Source organism: Notothenia coriiceps, unplaced genomic scaffold, assembly GCF_000735185.1.
Source record: "Notothenia coriiceps isolate Sejong01 unplaced genomic scaffold, NC01 NC01_scaffold00004316, whole genome shotgun sequence".
In the NCBI taxonomy this organism is placed as follows: Eukaryota; Metazoa; Chordata; class Actinopteri; order Perciformes; family Nototheniidae; genus Notothenia; species Notothenia coriiceps.
This window is the reverse complement of record NW_011337017.1, coordinates 31,430-54,657: the sequence shown is the minus strand read 5'-3', so window position 1 is coordinate 54,657 and position 23,228 is coordinate 31,430. Positions and strand designations below refer to the sequence as shown.

The 23,228-nt window shown below is 43.6% G+C and overlaps 1 protein-coding gene across 1 annotated transcript in view; it reads left to right on the top strand.

Moving 5' to 3' along the window:
* unc5a (unc-5 netrin receptor A) overlaps positions 1–23,228 on the top strand; it is a 63,117-nt gene that overhangs the window by 30,426 nt on the left and 9,463 nt on the right. Inside the window, exons 7-12 of the mRNA XM_010767398.1 lie at positions 4,522–4,686; positions 10,301–10,489; positions 11,234–11,533; positions 13,884–13,971; positions 14,426–14,594; positions 16,731–16,964. Of these exons, the coding sequence (XP_010765700.1) occupies positions 4,522–4,686; positions 10,301–10,489; positions 11,234–11,533; positions 13,884–13,971; positions 14,426–14,594; positions 16,731–16,964 (1,145 nt within the window). The remainder of the gene's footprint in view (positions 1–4,521; positions 4,687–10,300; positions 10,490–11,233; positions 11,534–13,883; positions 13,972–14,425; positions 14,595–16,730; positions 16,965–23,228) is intronic.

Here is a 23,228-nt window from a genome sequence, read left to right as displayed (position 1 = left end):
CCAAATAATCTTCAATAGATTTCACAAATACCTGATTAACACATATATGACTATCAGCCTCAATATGTTAATTAGACTTTCTCCCATTCAGCAAGGGGCGGAACAAATGAGTCCGGCCTCACAAAGAGCATCACAACATACTAACAATTGTAATTATCACTTTGCTTATAGCCTTCGCATGTCTAATCCACCTCACTAACAGTAGAGGGAGATTTCAGTCCATTTGAGACTTGAGAGGAATAAATTACATGGAGAGCTGTACGCTTCTGAAAGACATCTTGTTATTTTTTAAGACACGGCTGACATTTGGATTCAGAAATTATTTATTTATCTTGTATTTATTTATTTTTAATATAGCCTTGAGAGGCATCCTTACTCATTGCCTTTTCATTTTTGAGTTTCCTTCTTAAAATCACATTTAATTCTATTCTTGTTTCAAGAGTTCATTAATTATCTAGACTCAAATTCTCTGTTGACTGTAAGCTCTCTAGTGTATTTAGCCCACAGCATTTGATCTTTAAAAGAAGAAGCAAAACAAATACATTTAGTTTTTACTTAGATTGTTGCAGTTCCACTCTGTGTTGTCTAAAATACAACAAGGGCGATTTTGCTTTACCTCTTGTTGGAACCAACAACGGCTATAATTTGTATCTGCATTGCCTGGCTTAGTCTATATATACATTTATTGTTGAGTTGCCGGTGGCCATGTATTGTTCCACATTTCAAAAGTAGCATGTTTCTTTCAGAGCATTACTAAGCTACAGCCACAGAAGCACATTTCCACACACTGACGTCATGTACGCTTCCACAGACCAGCACCGTCTACTGTTCAGCAACACAACTCTCCACCTGTCTGTTCACACTTAGTCTGAACAAAAGCTCCAACCTCCTAATGTTGTCTAAGTCTCCAAAGTGTGAAATGAGAGTTGGCAGAGGCCTGTGTGGCTCATCAGATGGGCTCCATGCTGAGAGACACAGGGAGCTGCTGAGGAGGAGGAGGAGGAGGAGGAGGAGGAGGATGCTCAGAGCAGATCAACACTTGAGTCAGCGAGTAGACAAACTATGCAAAGCTTATCTCAATTTCACTTCCCTCACTCTGCCTTCTCCTTTTCCCTTTGTCTCATCTCATCTCTTTCCCGCTGAAGTATCCCACATAAATCTGCAGTCCATCCCTCACTCCTTCATTGACTTCAGAGCCAAAATGTCAGATCACGCCAGCATTTCCAACAACACTTCCTTAGCCAACAGCAAGTAGTTAGCCCCCTAGTTTCTTTAGTGACACCTGACCGACATAAATTAATGGCACTGTTGCTAAAGTATTAGAGAAGAGCAAACAACCTGAAGACATTTTCTAACTCTCGTGAATTATTTAAATGTTGTACTGATCCCTCAGGCTTGCCAGAGGAGCCGTGAGATTTCTACGAGATGGAAAGTAAACAGACTCGCGGCTGGTGTATTTGTACATGCGTACTTGTAAGTGTGTGTTTGTGAATGTTTCTGTTGTACACATGCAAGTTAGCGCCCATATGTCGACTGTCTGCACTGCAGGCAAATGTCTCATTTTACTTTTGGGGTATGTGTGTCTCTGGAAATGATCAGTGATTGTTCAGGAGACTTCACATGTAATTCAAGGAATAAATAAGAGGAATGCCTAATAAATATCAGAGAAAAACACTCCAATTCGCTGTAGAAAGACGATGGCCATCTGTTGACAGTGTCATCAGTGCTGTTTTTAACCGTGCTGTGCCTTTTGTTTTGGTTTACCCTCTTCATATCTTGCATAATCATTTTGTTTTGTTCTATTGGTTTACATGGAAGTAGGCGCAGAGTACATATTACATCCTTACCACGAACAAACATCTGATTTATTAATTCATAAAATGGGACAGAAATACAAAATATGGTCAGATTATGAATTTGAATGAAGAACCATTTCTGTGACTAAGCCATCCCCCCCACTGCACGGGTCTGTTGTTTTCTGAGGCTTTTTTAATCAGCCTTTGAACACCGGGATTAGGGCTGGTTACTGTGCACACGTCTGGTGACAGGACAGTGGGAGCAGAGGGGCGGCCTGCTGGTCTCAGTGGTGCTTGTCTACCTCCTCACCTTCCCCTCAAGGACACAGGAACTGTGGGTGTCCGATGATCTGCGACAGTGTCCGTCAGCGGCCGTTGTCATTTTGAACAGCCAAGCCTCAAAGAGGCCCTCCCACTGACCTGTAAAGAATGGTCGGGTTCTTTTGCTACTCCACCCCTACAGCATGTCCACATGGGGGCTTGCCACTGGGCTATTGTATTACTTTCACTCCTCAGAGACCTGCCTGACCTAAAACCTGTGGTGCTGCATGATTGAAAATCAGCTGTGGTACCTTTTGCAGGAGCGCTAACAACCTCTTTCTGGGGATTTGATAAGGAAAACTGGGGATGTGGATAACATTTGACATAATAAAAGGATGAGGCTTGGTTCAGATTTCAGCCTTAAATTAAAAAGGAAATCAAGGAAAGTGACAATTTCCTTGCTTCGCTGCATTTATTCTAAGCAATTACTATCCTCCCACTTGCTGTTATGTTGTCCTAACATGTCTCTGGCATCTGCTGCGCCTGTAAGAAGCCTTTTCTGATTCTGAAATATTTGCAACATGTGTTCAGAGTCAGACAAACCATCAAGAACTATTTATGCATTTTCATCCTTCCTTGATTTCCCTCAGCCTTGGGGGGCAGTGCTTGTGTCTCATCCACATTCCCGTGGGCAGCACCCTGTTTCCACTGCAATCTCCGTGTTTGAAAATGTTATTTGCGTGGCTATTAGTCTTGCTTTGTGGTGTAAAAAGAGAAGTAGAATTTCATCACCTCATCAGGGCAGATGTTGATCTCATTTCACATTGGTGTGGATAAACTGAGGGGCGACATAATATATTCATTAGGATGTAATTCGCTATTCAATCATTCTCGTTCCCAGCCTGGATAATCAGCCTACTGGCCCACGGATGGGTCCACTCAATGCCAAACAAGGACAATTATCTGATTGGTTCGGCTCTCTCTGCCAAATGGATCTGACTGCAAAGAGGCCTTAGCATCCCATAACACACACAGAGACACACACATTCTCACATTTGGGAGAAGGGTCTAATTCACACACCTGGGCTTCTGGTCCGATACACTCATAGCGCCATTTACCGCGTTGTCCAATTGGTAGTAAAAAAACAAATAATATCATTACTTACAGTTATGCAAAAATGTGTAACCCACCCCTAGTGACTCTCTCACTTATGTTTTATTAACCAAAGCCTCTAACCTGCAGCGGATAAGACCTGTACTCACTGGGTCATGCCCCCTGCTCTATTTATTGCTGGGAGTGTGTGTGTGTGTGTGTGTGTGTGTGTGTGTGTGTGTGTGTGTGTGTGTGTGTGTGTGTGTGTGTGTGTGTGTGTGTGTGTGTGTGTGTGTGTGTGTGTGTCCTTACATTTGGGAAAGTGTGGCTTTTTTCCCCCCATGAGAGCTCATTACTGCTCTTTTTCCCATTAGCCCTATGGTAACCCACCCTAGGCCTGGTGCTGTGTCACTCTCACTATAACTCCCAGCCGCCGAGCTCCCCCCTCCAGCCACAGTGCCAAATTACCCCCACCTTTGTGAGATGGCCTGCCTCCCTGCATGTGGTAAAGCTGCTGATATTTCTTATAGCCAGGCCTGCACAGAACAATTACCGGCCCATTTCCATTTGTTTCATTTTGCTCGTGCTGATGGTGGTGTGTTTGAAGTTGTGGTGGACATAAATGGGCTGCAGGTGTAATGTACATTTGTCCCTGTTCAGAGTAATGCCACCTGTATTGTGTCTTGCATTCAAATGCACTGCAGGTAATGCCCATGTTGCTACAGTAACGGCTTGTTTGGCTGAGAAATCTAACCAAGGCAGATTTGTTTCCACTCACAAAATCCCACATTGCACACAAAAACGTTCTACATGGATGTATATCGGTAGATAGAGGGTTATATTCCCAATTGTAAATATTTTTCTCCCTGTACATATTTAGATTGTTGACAGCAGAGTCTACCAGGCCACAGCACCCTCAGACCACTGGGGTTTAGCTTAGTTGCATCTTATTTCCATGTTAAAAATAAACAAAAGAAGCAGAGTAGAGACAATATGCAGTTTTATACGCTTTGGTTTCCCTGTGCATCTGCTGGATTGGAGTGTGTGCAAGTGGATTTGCATGTCTTTATATTGCTTTCCCTACCAGCTTTCCATTTTAGAGCGAGTGGATTTGCACAGGAAGGCTACAGAGTATTCTACCAGTTGTTCTCATCTCACACGCAAATACACCACTGCTTTTACACCGCTGTTGCATCTGAACTTCACCGTGCAGAGTTTTAACAGTTCACAATGTTTGCACAGAGTGTTTGCTTGCTTTATTGGAACTCTTCAGCGTGTTTTTTTCAATCAGAAATGTAACCGATGAATCAGTTGGTGTATGTGTGTGTGTTTGTGCTCACCCTTGTTTTATGTTGTTGTGTGTGTTTGCAGTGGACGGAGGCTGGAGCGAGTGGAGCAAGTGGTCGGCGTGTGGAGCGGACTGTTCGATGTGGAGGAGCAGAGAGTGCTCCCAGCCCTCACCTGGCACCAGGGGCAAAGACTGCCAGGGGCTCGACCTCCAGTCTCTCAACTGTACCAGCGAACAGTGCCCACAGAGTGAGTGCACGGACCACCCACGCACTGCAAACCATACTCTCAATTTATAAACTCTGTGCAGCAATGGAACATATTTAGTAGCAACGGTCTTTATTAACAACAGCCAAAATAGAATGAAGTTTAGTGATTTATTTCCCTATTAAAGCTGAGTATATTCAACTTTTTTTTAAAAGGACTTATCTAAAATCTAAAGTTCTATACAAATGTATATCAAGGCCTGTTTTCTATTCAGATTATGGCAACTGCTTTTGGTATAGTGGGATAGCTGCAGGTATCAGGATTGGATTGATGGCGGTGATCTGTTTTTTAACTCGAGGCATTCAGGGCACTCGTGCAAAAAACGTAGGCGCGCTGCAATGCTAAGACAGCCTTCAATACCCTTCGAGAATTCAAAAGAATTCCGCCCCAGTCTGCTAAAAAGCACTCTGATCGGGGCCCAAGGCAGGATGAGAAGATGGGAAGGGCAAGGCTTTCCCCTTCATGCTTTTTGTTTTTGTATACAATTTTCACTTTGGCATGGGAACTGAGAATGTCCTCCTCCACTTTTTATTAGACCTCATAAACATTTTATTTTTATGTATCCTTATAGCATCAGTTTTGTGTGATAGACAAAGGGAAATAGGTCCATTCCATAAGACACTTGAACTCTCTGAGGACCATTACTGCCTCGTCCACACCTTCGCGACCTTTTAGACCATCAGTTCTAATAAACACCAGTATGACACCCGCTGCTAAAATAATACACAACCTTTTCACGTGCGTCGCTGTCGTGGTGCTCTCTAGGCTATTATTGGAGCTGAAAATGAAACCATCTCTCTTCTGATTAAAACACAACCTGCCAGGTAAAGTGCCATGGGTCAAATCGGCCGTGCACATGCACACACATGGCCAGTGTGCTTGTGTGCTGTGATTTGTGTTTTTGATTTGCATCTCATATAGCTACAAAGCCAATGTGTGTTTCAGGTTCTGTGTGAAGCAGCCACTGTGTGTTTCAACAAGCCACGTGTCAGTAATAGGGCACGTGCATACTATCAGGGTCAGAAACCATAAAGCATGACAGCTGAGTGGAAAGTGGCACTGCAGGGTCCAAAGCTGACCAGATGGACATGAAGGGAGAGCTCTGTTGCTCCCCACAGATATCAAACGCAGAAGATATTGCAGCTTACCATCCGGAAATGATGAGTCTCAGGGTGGCGTCTCATGGATAAAACGTTATAAATAGCGTGCTCTTTGGCTGATCTGCATGATAAACACTGCGTTTTAATGGGGGATTCGGTTAACATGGGCCAGTGAATTAATAAACTGAATTATGTATCTTGCATCATTTGACGTGATCAGATAGACCAATGCATGGAGAGCTGGGGGGGGTTGATAGAGCTAATGTTTGTTGCATTGTGTACATTGGGTTAGCAAAATGTGTGTGACTATGTGTCCCTGTGCATGAGGGTGTGTGTGTGCATGAGGGTGTGTGTGTGTCAGCCGATAGCTGAATATTGGCTGGTGCAGTGAACCAGGGAGCTCAGTCGGCCCATCATCAAAGGTCAGCAGCTCCTCCCCAGAGAGGCAAGATGTATACACAAAGATGCTCGTCGTTGTTCCTAATGCACACACACACACACACACACACACACACACACACACACACACACACACACACACACACAACCACACACACACACACACACACACACACACACACACAGTCACTCAGTATTTACACTGACAGTGCAGAGCGGAGCGCTGGCCTCTGAAGAATGCCTGTCCCAATCTGTTCCCAGCAGATGTGTTTCCATAGACAACGGCTGTGTGAAGTATTATAATAAGCAAAATAGTGCGATGGTTTTGGCTTGTCAGCAACTCCCATACTTCAACCATGTCTGCAGGCTATTAGCTGAAATGGAAAACTTCCCCCCTGAAACAAAAGCCACCCTTCTCTTCTCCAGTGTAATCGAACAATAGAACTGCAGAATGAGCCGTAGTTACGCTGCCTCAAAAAGACGTCCTCTGTCTCTAATCTCCCTCATTAAGCAGGGAATGGCATACGTTGTATGAGGTTATTGTTTTGGGTATTGCATATATGAGAATCAATGTGCGACTGCAAGCTTTGTGTTATAGCTCAAACATAAACAGATCTGACCCAGGGAGGATCATTTTCATAAAGCAAACAAAGTGGAGCCCAAGATGGAGCTACGCAAAATCTGTGCTGGAAAATAATAAATAAGCTGGCATCCTGCCAGACAGGTGTTAGAGGGCACAAAAAAGATAGCTGGACAAATGATACTGCTCGTATTCTCAGGCACAGAAAATTACAACAACATAAAAACAATTATTTGGCTTAATGCGTTTAATGAGGTTAATGAACTTAATTTGCAGCAGCATCCAGTTTTAGGCTTGTCACAAATGATTGTGCAAAAACCATCAAACCATTAATCTATATTTACTCTGTTTTTTTAATTTGGGAAGCTAATTTGGTGGCGATGCAGCGAATGTTTTAGTCATGGGTTTGTTGTCAGAGTGGGGTCACAGGCTGCATGAGAAATGGCCGAACATTTATTTTGGGCCATATTTCATCGGGAGCCGCTGAGAGATGGAAGGACTGTATTGTGGAGATAGTAATGGTCACGTTCACTTTGAGAGTTTTAGTAGCCATATTTCCCTGACCTTAAGAACTCCTGTGTTATTCATCTTCAGGCAAGTGACTAGGATTGGCCATGGGATGAAATATATTCTCAGGTCTCTTGATAAATGCCCTGGGAGGAGGCACAGGCGGCTGCAAAGCTTTTATTTATCAATGCAGGGGAGAGAAAGCAGCAGGTAGAGAGAGTTGAGGACAATCGGGTGCAAACATTGTACTGACTCCAAATGCAGCGAGAGTCCGAACTTCAGCGGGATCCAGTTACATTGCCTCAGAGGAGATGAATTATAAGTCCATTCCGGCCCATCCCAAGTCAGAAACTGATCCCTTACCAGCTAACCCTGGAGCGAGTCTCAGGAGCTGAAGTGAAAGCTCAGGGCGAGGGGAACAAACAGAGATTTGCCCGGGGTCAACTCTGAAAACAGCTCATCGCATCTACAGTTTATCCGCCGGCTGTTGTCAATCATGAAGAGAGGTCAAACACAAAGAGAATCAAAAGTTCTCTGCCAGCAATTACGTCAAGTGGAAATGAACGATGGAGTGACGGGCGGCAGAGAGGTGTATTGGTAGAGTGTGTGTGGAAAAAGATGAGGGCACGCTAGAGGCGGACTAAGGTAAAGCCCATCCAATTATAAAACCTGATTAGCCATTTCAATTAAAATGTGATGAATGTCCTTTCAATGATTGGCTGGCATCGTGAAAATCAATGAGAGCGGCCGGCAGGAGGAGAGCAGGTGCTGGTCAGGGTTGTGGTGAGCATCAGGATCGTTTCGCTGTGACACCTGGTGGGTCAGATAAAACTTCACTCAGTGATGCTCCGATAAGCCACCAGAGATATCACGCAGAATAGAGGGAGAGAGGGAGTTGGCTGATTGACTGACTTTATTGTCTGGGCGCAAGAATGGTGTGTGAAGCGGAAAAAGGGAACAGTGGAGATACTGAATCTTTGCATCTGAGGTTAGCTAGGTGCCTTTGGTTTGCCCTTAGAAAGTAAACAGCAATTGGCCGATCTAAGGCTATAGTGTTTATCCAATCAGCAGAGCCCAGTTGGCCTGTCTCCTTGCTGACGGGTGTTGTTTTGTCTTTAGTCAGACTGCACATCCCTCTGTAGGCTGTGGCGCTGCAAGTCCAAATAGCACAGCCTTGTCTGGCCTTTGACTCACCAAGACAATTGGATTTGTGAACTTTAATGAGAGGTTCAGCCTTAGTTTCTCCCCTTTTTTGAAGCTCATTGTGGAGGGTGGAAGGTTTAGCCCTGCTGCTTTTTGTTAAGCACCTCTGTGCTTCCCTGAGGAGAGAGACTCAGAGCAAAGAGGCACAGGCAAGTAAAGGGAGAGGAACAAAGATGGAGGATGTTTCCTGTTCGATTCTCCATGTCCTAAGTGTGTTCTGTTCACGTGTTGTGTGCGATGTCACGAACAAAACTCATCGTCTTGTTTTTATCTTCAGCCAGTCATTCACAATTGATTGCGTGTCAAGAGATCTCTTGCATTAAAACGGGCCGCCAAAGAGCCCTGCTGCATATAATCCCGCTACTTAAGGTATCAGATTGTACTGAGATAATCACCCATGAAATAGATTCTGGCATTTCTCTTAAAGACTCCGGTATGTCAGGCGGCTTTGTCCAAACAATTGGATTTTTCCAGGCAAAAGGAGAAGGCAAGGACAAACGGATGAATAGACATTAGAGTGAGACGTTGCTTTTTTTGACCATTTTCTATTTTTCAAAATTTGACTGTTAGAACTCTAATTTAATTGTGCAATTCTCATATATCTCAGATTCACTAACACCAATTAAAAGTTGTCGAATCGATGCTTCCACTGTTGAGCACAGTTCCTACTGAGCAGTAGGATTACAGTCTGGTAAAATTCATCGTAATATGTCCTATCTAATGTTAATCAGGGCAATTTTGACAGAAACCTTTTGGACGTGTTATAGCTGCTCATTGCTGAAATGTAAATCACACATGCTGTCAGATACATGCCCATGCTGTCACCCTGTTAAGTCTTTTTTTGTCCTCTTTAATTCTAATCTTCAGTCCTATACGTTTGCTCCTCTCCTCCTGCTTCTGTCCTCCTCCTTTTGTCGTCAACTCACCACACGCCAGCCTGCAGCACTTTAACCTTTGCCGTTGTTCCCCGTCCCTCAAAGCTGCGCCGCTCAATGCGTCCCCTCCTTGACTGTGTTCAGCTGACAGCACTACGCCCCCGTGGCTCCCGGGGACAATGGCCCTCCACAAAGGCCCCAGGAGCATCCTCCACTTCCTCCACAAAATGTCCCCAGCCATGGGAGACAGCTGTAGCAAATCCCCTTCACACACACACACACACACACACACACACACACACACACACACACACACACACACACACACACATAATACATACACACACACAAATACACACAAATGCAAGCACACATTGATGTTTGTCTGGGCTTATCTGTCATCTTCATACTGTACTTTTGGGAGAAAGAATCTTCCTGCTCCTCTCTCATGCTTTTGAAAGAAAGAGACATTCAATAAGAGGTGCTAGAATTTCATAAGCAAATCCTTCATTTTTGCAGCATCTCTCTTGGGGGTGTTGTGTGCGTAGAGATAAAGAGACAAGGGAGAGAAAAACATGCAAGATCTATATATAAATATCGAGAGCTGAAATGACGGAAGGTAACACTGCTGCAAACCTGCCTCAGAAACTCTCTTTCTCATTTTCTATTGTCCACAGGTTGACACTCAAGCTCAAAATTCAAATGGTTATTTAATATTAGCTAATGCTTGCTCTCTTCACTGCATCAAACAGACATGGACATAGTCAAGAAGCATTAGTTGGCAAGCAATGAACTCATTTCATAAAGTCTTTAAACAAATGAACAAAATGCTCAAGTGAGACCTTTGCACAAAAGATGTTCCAGCAGAACTCATCGGGTGTTTTTCAACCGTGCTTAATGTTTCTCTCTTGTTTTCTCTGGTCCCCTTGCAGCGGTGAGCGGGGCCGAGGACGTGGCGCTCTACGTGGGCATGGTGGCGGTGGCTCTGTGTCTGACTCTGCTGCTCATCGTGGTGGTCCTGGTGTACCGGCGCAAGAAGGAGGACCTGGACTCCGATGTCGCCGACTCCTCCATCCTCACCACTGGCTTCCAGCCCATGGGCATCAAGCCCAGCAAGCCAGGTGTGTGGGCACCGCGGCCACGCAGGCCTCCCCCCCACAGCAGTAGGACACTGTTCTTTGTTTTACCCTCCTCTGTGCATCCGTCGGTCTGTCCGCCTGCCCACTGTGACCGTGTGGCACTCATCTACATGTGCCACCAAGTCTGTTTGAGGTTGTGGAGTCGTGTGAAAGTACAATCAGCATAAGCAAGATGTAATCTGTTGTGTTTTTGTGTGTGTGTGTTGTGAGCTGTTTATTTGCCTGCCTGACACATTATGTTTTGCCCCTTCCTCATTGTCAGGGAATGTACCCACTCTGTTTACTGCCTGTGTGTAGCATCTCAGGTTTACCAGCAAGTAATAGAAATACAACTTTCTGAGTTGGATGGAGATGGGGAACTGTGTTGCAGTGCCTGTGATTCACCGTGAAAAAAAAAGCCTTTATTCAGTCTGGGTGCTAAGCTCTATCTGAGTTCTGTTTGGAATTGATTTTGTGGTTGCTAAACAGACAGAGCGAGATGGAGAGAGAAGATGTGAATTGACTGGCTTTGGGTGGAAATTGTGTTTGTGTAATGTCAAGAGTGTGTGAGTCTTCTGTTTTCCGCGCCATGTGTCTTTCCTGTGTTTGTTTCACTTTTCGTTGTGTGTTGCGACAGCTTAAGAGCGTGTGAGGTCTGTCTCTGTGATGTATGAACCCCCCTTTGCCTGCCACTCATTGAGTTTCACACAATTGCTTTTGTCTGTTTCTTCTTAATTATTCCAACAGAGAATTCCCATTTGCTCACCATCCAGCCTGATCTAACCACAACCACCACAAGTTACCAAGGCACCCTACGCTCTCGCCCTCACACCACGGGGAAATTTTCAATGACCAATGGACCTCTGTTAGACCCGCTACCAAACGGCTCGCACACGCTGCACAACGGCAAGCTCAACTCTGACCCTGCAGAGTTTGTCAGCAGGCTGTCCACTCAGACCTACTTTAAAACGCTGCCCCGTGATGTAGCTAACACCTCCTATGGGACCTTCAATTTCCTGGGAGGCAGGCTGACCATCCCCAGCACAGGTGGGTTCTTCTTAGGCTCATACAGGCTGCCCTCACACATGTAGTTCAGGAGAACAAAATTATAAATTGTTTCCTTTAAAGGGTTGTTCCACTAAATCACATGGTCTGATAATTAGTTCATTAAACAATGTTGTCATCCTGACACATTAGTACCTAAGCTCTTTCTTCTCTGGGTGTTGAAAAGAGTTGACAAAGAAATAATACATACTTTTTAGGAATTCTAAGAGTTTCTATGCTTCCCTCGTTGTAAAAAAGAAACTTCTAGAATGCACAATCTATTTGTCATACTAGACAATGACTTTATAATATATTTTTAAGAAATTTCTGAGACTTCTTTTTGACTTACTATAACAGGAATCATATATAATATTTGTATTCAATAGTATAGAAACACTTTTAATATCATACAAGAAGGTAAAAACGTCATGTCAATGTCATTCTATTCTATTACTTATTTTAAGTGCACTCGTACTTTCTACTTTTCTTTTCGTCCGGTTTCATTTTGTGATACATGACGTTTACTTGCAATTTTCCTCTAACAATGCCCATAATCATTTTTGAGAGCTATTTCTGACACTGAAAAAGACCCAAAAAACACATAAGGTGCAGTTAAGTGCAGCAGGAGTTGCTCTCAGGCCATGTAGCCAGATGATCCCTAATCTTTCCAATCACTAACTTTCCTGCCAGTCCCTGACTCTTTATTTCTTCATCTAAGGCAACACTACATTATTTTATCATTCTAGATCCAGACTATGATTTTCTGTTTGAAGCTATACTTCAAACTAACAAAACTATACTAACCATGTATCATCTAATCTACTAAATGTAAAAACAACAACTGTGGGAAGTCAGTCTTGCTGCATTGCAAATGCATTGTCATTGCTTTTCCATTAAAAAAACAAAAAAAAATATATATATATATATATTTACAGAAACTTAATTACACCTGCCTTAATGACACAAAGTCTCTTACTGGACGTTAACAAGGAGAATTGAGAGGCCCCAAAACTGCATGAAGGGCTTGTATAGCTTGGTGATTAAAGTGGACTGAAGTCACAAATCCAAATTTGACATGGCATCTAAACAAGATCCAGTTAAATGTGTTGTCAGTACAGTACATCGGCACTACACAGCATGATTAGTTAAAAAGCTCCATACTGACTAACTATAAAATATAAAGTCTGCACCAAATATTCCTGGAATAAATGCATAAATGATTCCTGGAATAAAACCTTGAACCAATTATTCCAATTAGGCCCCTTGCATATGACAAAGCTGGTTGAATTGGAAGCTGATGTACAAAAATGTCAGTTGTGGGCTATGTGCATGGACACAGAAATGGAGAGTCCATTAAAAATGATTCTGATAAAAGATATAAAAAGCCCACCATCATTAGTGCCCTGTTTTGCTTCCCCTTTTAACATTAGCTGAATACAGAGCTTACATAATTATACTGGAAGACAGTGTTTCCACCTGGCTCATTGTAGGCTGTCCAGATTATTCCATGACAGTGCCATAAACCAGTATCTTTTTGGAGAAAAGGGTATTTTCTTCTTGTGTTTTTGCTCGCCATCTCTCTCTATCTTCTGTCTCTCTTTCTCACTCTTATAGATATGTTATGCTTGGATTAACTCAAAGCCATGTATAGTATACCACGCATTGGCACCCATCTTTTCATCGGGACACAGAAAACAAAAAATCTTTACTCAGAGGAGCTATGCAGCCATTTAGTTTCAGAGCCGGCACTTGGAAGACAGTTAATAGATTCAGCCTAGACTGTGAGCATTCAGGCACCTTGGCTTTATTCAAACAGAGGTTTTTTGGGGTAAGCAGACCCAGTTTACAATTCAGAGATTGAGTCAGACTCACTGTTTGTACCACATTTTATTCTAAGTGGATGATTTTGGCATGAGAATCACAACACTAATGCCACAACACTCAAACTACCTCAATAGCTCTCTCTATTCTCCAAGGTGCATTCCCACACTCTCCTGGGGAAGTGTAATCTTCCTTGAGTAGTCTGTTCCATGGTCTCAATTATCTACTTGGTGGCAGACTGAGGACATTTAAACTGCGGTGCAGTGTGTGCTTTTGTCTCAGCTAATTGTTGACCGTGGGGACGTGTGCCGCCTCTGCTGCCGGTGCATAGATTTGCATCTACTGTACCTGACGGAGGCTGCCTCTGACCTTCAGAATAGATTTGTTTTTCCTATTTTTTGTAGCCACAGTTTTGTTCAGTGGGCCCGCTTCCTTTGTGAAATGACAAAAAACGTTGTTCAGTCAGAACAAATGAGCCTGTCCCTCTTCCTTATCCCCGCTCTCTCTCTCCCTTTGTTGTTATTTGCATTAGGAATCAGTCTGCTCATTCCTCCCGAGGCCATCCCCAGAGGAAAGATCTATGAGATTTATCTCACTGTTCAGAGGAAGGAAGATTTAAGGTGGGTCTCTTTAACACAGCCTAACTGGCAGTCTTCCCTGGATGCCACTAGGCTGTTTGTTTTGATGCTCTACTGTTCCATTAGGAAAGGCTTAGGAGTCCATGCCAGCACTGTGGAGGACAGATGTAAATAAATAGTAGCCTTTTACCTGGGTGTGCACTATTTAAGCTAAATTAATTGTTTGTAAAAAACTGTTGATCTGGCATGCTACATTTAGTCTCAGAAGGCACAGCCAATGTATCATGCTGTTGTAGTGTTATGTTATTACTCAGTCATCACAACCAGGTCCAGGCTTTCATTATTCTCTGTGGCAGCTGCCAGATAATTTGCAGAGGTGGAGGACAGTGTTGCATCCTGCTTACAAGAGACCAGTAAATTCTCACTAATAACCTGATGAGTAAAAGTACTTCCTCCGGAGTCATTCCCCTCTTCCTCTTTTCTCTACCCGGTGTAGGTTGCCCCTGGCCGGCTGCCAGACCCTGCTCAGCCCTGTGGTGAGTTGTGGGCCTCCGGGGGTGGTCCTGAGCCGGCCGGTTATCCTCAGCATGGACCACTGCTCTGACGCATGCCTCGATAACTGGGCCGTCCGTCTCAAGAAGCAGAACTATGAGGGCACTTGGGAGGTGAGACAGCGCTATAACTCCAGCACCAGCACTCACAAAAAGACAGAGTTGCCACCCAGTGAATTTGTTCAGTCTTACTAAACTCAATGAGGGTTTTCTTTGAAAAAGTACAAACTTGTTCAGTAGTGACTGAAAGCAGGCAATGGAAAGCACTCAATGCTTTATAGTGGAAGTAGTTCTAGCACAGCACTCATCCACTCTATAGTGTTTAAATTATATTGACCATCAGGTGTTTTCTCCCTGGGCTGGAACAAAGGCCAGGGTATACCCACTATCCCCAGCTTAAGAGTTGCTAGGCAACATGTTTCTGAAAACAGAAATTCTCTAAGCAAATTAGTGATCCTCAAAGTACTCCCCTGAGTGCTCCTTGACCATTTCTGACCGCCGCTTCCAATTACAGAGTTCCCTCCCCATTTTTGTATCCATGAAATTTGAAAGTAACCAGAACTGCTAGACTTAAACAGGATGTAGCTGGGAAGAAAATGTGGTGTCTATACACACACACACACACACACACACACACACACACACATCCATGCAAACAAATGCGGTTTGAGTCAGTATACACATCTTCGCAATCCAGAGAGATTTGAAAGGGTGCTGGTGGGCTTTGGAGTGTTAGTAGGTCTTCTTTCATGTTCGATATTGTGCATAAATTATTCAGCCTCCCCGTGTGGGGTGTCTGTGGGATGGATTGGCCTGTCTGAGGCAGAGGTTAGACCAGTACTTTTAATCATCGGCCAGACCAAATATAGCCCAACGGCCTAACTGCGTGTCCACCAAAGGTGGACGACAGAATGAGAGAGGAAGCATATGCAGAGAGTGTGAAGAGAAGTGAAATTAAAGAAAGGAGGCAAAGAGGGAAAGGCAAAGTGGAGATGCTGGTAATGTAGATGTGGAGAAACGATTAGAAAGAATGGGAGATTAAAAATATGACCCAGCAAAGAAGAGTAAGACATAGAGATGAAAGTGAAAATGAACATGCTGAAGCGAAAGGAGTTTGGGAAATAAATTGATCGTAGAGTGAGCGTTCAGCGGCGTAATCGAGCCACCTCACCCTCTGCTCCACTTGGAAGAAATATTAAGATGATGAAGAAGTGAGACTCCATTGTGGTTGCATAGCAAATGAATTGTGTCAATACTAATTCTATTGACGTAGATGGTGTCTGGTTGAATCGATCCTAGAGGGGCTCGCTGGGCATTTGGCAAGCAGAATGCTCTCCTCAGCTTGATTGGCTAATGAGAAGAGTCAGTCAACTGGCATGATGGGATTTTAGAGAAAATGTTGTCACCTTGGGTCCAATTTGTCCCCATTAAATTAGCCCGGAGAGCAGTGATATTATCTCATAAAACTATCCCATAGTGAGATGTGATAGGATATCTTCACAAGTCTCTCATCTTTATTAGAGATTCATTTGTGAAACGGCTATGTGACCAAGCAAGAAAAATGTAGCTTCTGTGACATGTTTAGATCAGTGTTTAAGTTTTTCTACTTGGCATATCAAGCTACAATTAATTTAATTAATCACAAGTTTCACTGCCATGCAAGGGTGTTGTTTAACAGTTACATTGGCAAGTTGTTTTCACCCTCCTTAACAAATCTCAATGGCTGAAGTAAATTCCGGAAAACCTAACAATCCGATATTTACTGCACCGCCACAGTTTTTTCTTTCTCCAGCACCATCTATTCTTGCCAGGAATCTATTCGAGTCTCCTTTCATGTCAATTGAATACCTCGTTCATGCATTATTAAGTAAATTGATGGTGTTCTATAGGATGTGTCTTTTTTTATAAAAATGTGTGTTATCATGTCAGTGAGTATACTGTGGTGAAAAGGGAATTTGACGCTAAAACAAAATATTCCTTTTTGTCCTGATATAAAGTTAGTGACCCAGACACTTGTGGAACATTTCCTTATAGCATTTGGCTTTAATGTTACTTTGTCACGCTGCAGGAGGGACATAAATGGGGGCCTTGCTACTGTGCCAAACTGCTTTCCTAACAACCCCTTTACAAACACACAGCCACATTAATAGACATAAGGTACCCAGGCAAACACATTACCCTCCCTGCTTCATAATCTGGGTGCTTGACCTTCATCTCACACCTTTTTTCTTTTTCCCTCGCCCCCTCCAGGACGTCCTGCTGATGGGAGAGGAGCTTGTGTCAGAGCCCTATTACTGCCAGCTCGAGGCCGAGACGTGCCGGCTCTTCACGGAGCATCTGGGCACCCTCGCCCTGGTGGGGGAGTCCCTGCACATGGGGGCAGCCAAGCGCCTGAGGCTGGTGCTCTTCTCGGATGCTTACTGCTCCACACTGGAGTACAACATCAGGGTCTACTGCATGGACGACACACAAGACGTCTTCAAGGTAAATTGTGACAAATGCAGCGCCGCTTGTTATCTGTTTGTCTGGCGGTCTCTAAGCCTGAGACTGCATGGGCCGAGTGGTTTCACATCACCTGAGTGATAGGCAGATTATTATGTGTAATAGCATTGTCAGTCACATTTGAAGGTTAGTAGATATCAGCCAAGGCATGTAGGAGCTAGGCGTTGCCATGGTAAATTGAACAATGTTGCAAGCCTGATTACACCATGTGCAGAACAAAGGTGTGTGATTTGTGGCGCACATGTTCCCCCTCTTGAAACAATGCATATTTCCTGATTATTGATAGTATACATCTCGATATCTGAGTGCATTTTTGTGTGAATGCCGACAGAGATGTTTAATCCTCTCCTGCTGTCAGTGGTTCCGCTTGGCTGCCGAGGGCCAAGAAGTTTCCCATCACTTTGTTCAACAGCATATTTTGCTTCTCTTTTTCTGCTCTCCACATGGACAGAGTATAATCAAGCACTAATGCCTTCCTCCCTCCCCCGAGGACTGCCTCTAAGTAGCCTGTTAAGATTTCATTTGCATGGTTAATTAGTAAATTAAAAGGAGAGCCTGCCCCAATCTTTTCCCAGCAACCCTGGGCTCTCGCTATTTCTCCCGGCACCCCTCTCCAAGCTTTTCCTCTTCATCTGACACTCACAGAATGAGCCACTTCCTCATCAAGTCCACTTTTGCCAGCTGTAATGGCTGACCTCCGTGTGCAGAGGTTTGCCACTGACACAATCTATGTATGGCTGTGGGACATAAACAATGGCAGACAGTGGGGGCTCAAACTGAAATTAGCACTCTAATATTGAAGACGCTGCAGATGAGATGAAAACTGTGCACAGCCTCTAGCTGTGGGGCGAGAATTACCAAAATCTCTCTTCGCTTACATCTGTCTCTTTGTGGCTCAATTCTGCCCCTGCTGATATCTCTGTGTTTCTCACAGATATTGCATGTTAGCAGGCATGCTGAGGGAAATTGTAGGCTGACACTCAACTGGGTGTTGAAATAAATGTAAAATGTATCATACAGGAAGTAAAACCTTAAAAGCTATCTCAGCTCTGCAGAGAAAGTACTTTATGCAGATATCAACCTTTTTTCTGTTTACTTGCTAGCAAAGCAGTTGTAATGAAGGGGTTGTCTCTATATATTCAGAACATCGGGTGACCCAGTGGTGTTTTGCTGCAGTGTGACTGTTGAAATGACCTTGCGCGTCCTGTGCTGGATGCAGGAAGGTGTGTGTGTGTGTGTGTGTGTGTGTGTGTGTGTGTGTGTGTGTGTGTGTGTGTGTGTGTGTGTGTGTGTGTGTGTGTGTGTGTGTGTGTGTGTGTGTGTGTGGCTCTTGTTCTGCTATTCTCCCCATCTCTTAGCCAGGAAAAAGACATCTGAGCTTGTTGACTCCGGCACTTGTGCTGCCGTACTCTGCGGCTCCCCCGGCGCCCTTGAGTGCATTAGCTCCTCGTTTCTCACACAACCTGGTCCTGTGGTAAACCACGGCGTCTCCAGGGTTTTGTAGTTTTTAGTGAGTGATTTAGAAAGTGGCCCACACTGTTTAGTAATCTCGACTTCACACTGCTCTTGGTGCTATTATGGAGGGAGCAGTTCATTTAGCAAGTGCATTAACCACTTTGAGTGGGGATTAAACTTCCCCAGAGAGTTTCAGCCTAATCACTAATCACTATCTTTAAAATGCACCATTTATGATTAGACTTTCACTATGGCTACCATTAGAGTTAATTGTAGTGTGCAACATTGGAGGAGTAGCAGTGTGTGGTACTGTGCAGTGCCACAGCAGCCTGTTTTATGTTTCTGTTGATGTACAAGTACACCTTCAGCACATGTGAATTTTATGACAGTCTGCAAATGCACTTTGCCTCGTTTTTCAGACAAGAAGTTGACATTCCATGCATTAAAGCGGCTGTACTTTTGATGGGAGATGAAAAAACCGAGCAGAAAGACATTTCTCTGCTTTTTCGGCTGGCTGCTCAGATGCAAAAGGATCTTTGGAAATGGAGGTTTTCTCTCCAGTCCCCCGCTGGGCTGTCAGTCTTCTTTGACAATCCTCCATCAGCGAAAATGACATGTACACACGCCCACTAACACATACACAAATGCTACACTAATGCACAATCTCTTATCTCCAAATTACAGCAGATTAGAACCAATGTTATTGTCTTTGATCCTAAGTGTGTGGGGGCTCTTGGGAAACAGTGACATTTCCGTCTGATGCTTGCCGTATGTTGGCAGGACTCTGCTGGGACCAATTAAGTTAATATTTAATGTGTGTCCCACTCTTGATGGGCCCAGCCAAGGCTGGCGCAGCAGCAGAGGAGACATGATCTGCGTTTGGTAGCGCCCTCACTGTGCACTCGCTTGTTCCCAGCAAGACCTGTGGGAAGGCTTCACTGATGTTGTGCCATCCCACCACTGATTGAAACACCTGCAGTGAAGCAAGCCTCTGATTCAATACAGAGACATACCTAACAGCATCATCTAATTAAACTGGATGGGGGCCAGAAAGGTGTCGTTATAGGATTGAAATATGGTGCGGCTGTTTTTTTATTTTTAGCTGCGGAATTCACAATCTGTCAGCTTTTGGTTTGATGAATAAAGTGCTCAGTATGTTTACCGCTGAGCATAATCCATGTTGAATAGTGGAACATAAAAACATGTTTATTGATAATCAAATGTTCTTCCTTTACACCCACATGTCTGTGTTTGTAAGGCCAGTATTGTTGTAGACCTACAGTTATCATGAATTATAAACCACCCACTTTCTGTCAGATTTACTGTTCTCATAGAGGTTGAAATATAAGTCAGTTTTTATGTATCGAGTGCTAGAATTTATGAGAGGCCACCATAAATACTAATCCAGTACATTTTGCAATCTAGATTTTTTTTTGTGCCATGTTAGCAGCAAAGCTCTATTGATGGATGTTCATCCATTACTTTGGTCCACATAGAAAAATCTCTATTTAACAAACTAGGCCTATTGGATATATTGCCGTGTTTATTTTTAAATAAACCGTCATGTCCCTAGAAATTCATCCTGACTTGGGTGATATCCTGACTTCCCCCATTAGCAATAGCTTTACTTTGTTTTTAAAAACATGGTTAATATCATACCTGTTAACATAAGCATTTTTCATGTAAATGATGAGCATGCTGATGGAGCTCAAGGCCCTGCTGTGCCTAAATGTAATCACAGAGCCCCTATCATGCTTTGTGGACTCTTGAATCATAATTGTAGTGAGTTTATGTGACATTTAACAGCCATATGGTGAGGAAATTAGTGAGTTAACTCCCTTTGTACTCCCAGTATTGTATTTCAGACTACAGAATTTACGCTTTCATCAATATTCATGTAACAAGGCCAATACATTTAGCTTTTAGTCTCTCGATTGTAAAAATGTATGTTCTAGTGTTAAATGGGTGTTTAATTGATGTCCAACTGGTTAAACTGTGGCTCCTGGAGTCTTTTATACAGTGTTTGACCTCAAGCTATTATTCTTATTTGTGTTTAAAAAGGCCCATAAACTCTTTATGTGCTCCCTCCACTGTGACGTTTTCTTCCTGAGCTCCTGAGCAGCAGGCTACATCTGAACAGAAGCATTTGGCTTTAATGTCTCGGAGGAGAGAAAACCAGGCTTTACAGAGTGTAATGCAAACACTTTTTCTGATCACTCCATCAACATAGTTACTGACAGGAAAATAAATACAGAAGAGCATAGCCCAGTAATTGCTGGCATTAAGTTAAACTAGGCAGTCAGCTTTATCACTGCACCCAGCAGAGAAATTGTTTCCATATTATATTTCTGTGTTCCTGTGTGCTGTTTTCCGCCGTCCCGCTCTGTGATTTATCAGGCAGAATGTGCATCTTTTCCCAGGCAAACACAGTCCCCATTTATAACTGAGCAGACAAGTCCCTTCTATTTGTAGTTATTAATCAGAGTTGACTGTAGCGGGCACGGCCACTGGAGCTCAGACTGATAGACTCTCAGTCAGAGAGGAAAAGCCTGTCACATCCTGCTGACAAATACACAGATTTATGGAGCCCACATAGGCAGGCTACTCTCTATAAACAAATGCGTTTGCCTGAAAAGGGCCGCTCTTCAAATGGATCGTCACTATGAATGCACATTTTTTTAAACACGTGGGGACACAACATTGCTAAGAGACGCGGGTTGAGGATAAGTTTACGAGGATATTAAAGCCTGTGAATCTCCCTATGTTTCATGACATGTAGCTTGACTAATTAACTGATCAAACGTTAGCTTTAATCCCCATCAGGGCTAGTTAAGTTAATCGGTTTATTACACAACAATAGGAGACCACATGTAGTAGCTTGACCTTGCTGTGAGGGAAGCAGCATCTTTTAATCCACAGCTATGAACCAGTCCAGTTCTTTTTTTATATATTTATATACAGTTTATATATAGGCCTCTGCAAATACTTTGATTTCCTGCATCCAATGGCTGGCTGTTTTCATTGCAAGAGAGAGTTTGGTAACCTCTTTCTGTCAGCACCAGCCCGAAGAGATTAGCTGTGTGAGTGTCTCTTGTTTCCCAGTGGAGCCCAGCCCCAGTCCATCACAATCCCAGCTCCGGTCCAAGCCGGGAGGATGAGGGGACGGGTGAGGAGCGGGGCTGGGAGATGAGTGAGTAAGGGTGGGAAGGGGGTTGAAGTCATAGAAAAACTGTGGCCATGATTGCAGTAATCCTGTTATCTGTCCTGCTAAAGCTGGCCACTCTAGTGACCTGGAGACACAAATGTTAAGCCGCCTCTGTCTCTCTCTTCTTTCGCTCCTACTCTTTTCATTCCTCCTTGCTCTATCTCACTCTCTTTAGCCGGCCTCATTGAATGTCAGGGGGTGGTCTTGGCTCGGCCTGGCTCTAAATTCACAGTCTGCACACACACCACAGGCTATCTCAAATTCCGTCAGAACAAAAGGGGTTTTTCTCCCGCAGTACTTGAACTTCTCGCCCATCTCATGCATCTTAATGTGTCCCGGGTTGTACAAGGGGTCAGGGTGAAGAAACCGCTCCTCTTATCTTTACCGACGGCAAACGCAATTTAGCACCAACTTGATGATTAATATGTGATTTGATAAACTAATTCAAAGGCCCTGCATTGTTTTTCCACAGAAAGAGTAAATGATACGGTTAAATTTAGCTTCTCATCTATTAGCTCGCTCACACTGTCATTTGTTAACAGGATAATGGGGCGTAAAGAGGGCCATTATTCTCTCAGTCCAGAACATATGCTGAGACCCTGCAAAAATATCCACTCTGATACACACTCACAGGCACTCAGGAACACATAAACAATATACAAGCAAGACAGTGTCATTTGAAAGTGAGGACATGCGTGTCCGTGCTTTAAAGCAGGAGGTGTTTCATCCTGTGTTTTGTATTTCAGTAGGCTCAGTGTCCCTGTCAGGCAGTGCCATGCCCTAGACCCTGTTTGGTAGTAATCCTGCCGTGTCAGCCTTGAACCTGACAAACTGCTAGACAGGCAACTTAGTATTCACTCTAGTAGCTATATGTTGATAATCAGATAATTGGCATTCTGAATGCTCTGTCTTGCTAGCAATCCTAAAGATCTGCTGCTATAGGTCAAAGACCTGATCAAAGCCCACCAGCCCTAATTTGCAATGCTAATCGCCCCCCAACAAATAATTGTCCTTAACAACTGCGTTAAATGAACCTCTTTGAAGCCCTCATAATGTGCCTTTTGTCTGTGTAAGAGACATAATAGCACAGGGCTTTTAATTCTGTGGAGAATACACTGCCCCCTGTTATTAACTCCTTAGACCTCAACGCTTTGATTCCGAGCCATTGTCTGACCTTCCCACTCTGAGTAAGTGGCCTGGGTAACATCACAGTGAGTATTCCAGCTGACTACAGTACATACAGTCAGATCGTTGTACATCTTTAATATGCTGCTCCGGCATTCGGGCGAAAGTAATAAACCAATGTAAATGTAGGAGTGGAGATGGATAATTTTCGTGTTAACAAGAAGATAAGCATTAAGCAAACATGGAAATTAGCAATGCACTGCGCAAACATGGAAATGCAATTCTCGGGGCCGAAAGCGAAAAAAGTGCGAGCACATCAAATAACAAAAGCTGGTAGAGATTCCAAATGGATAATTAACAGCTTCCTTTCCATTATAATTGGAATCAGGCTAGCCCGTTCCTGGGAAAGAGGGCAGAAAATTGAATTTGTGTTGTGCAGATAGAAATTACTGCCATTCTCC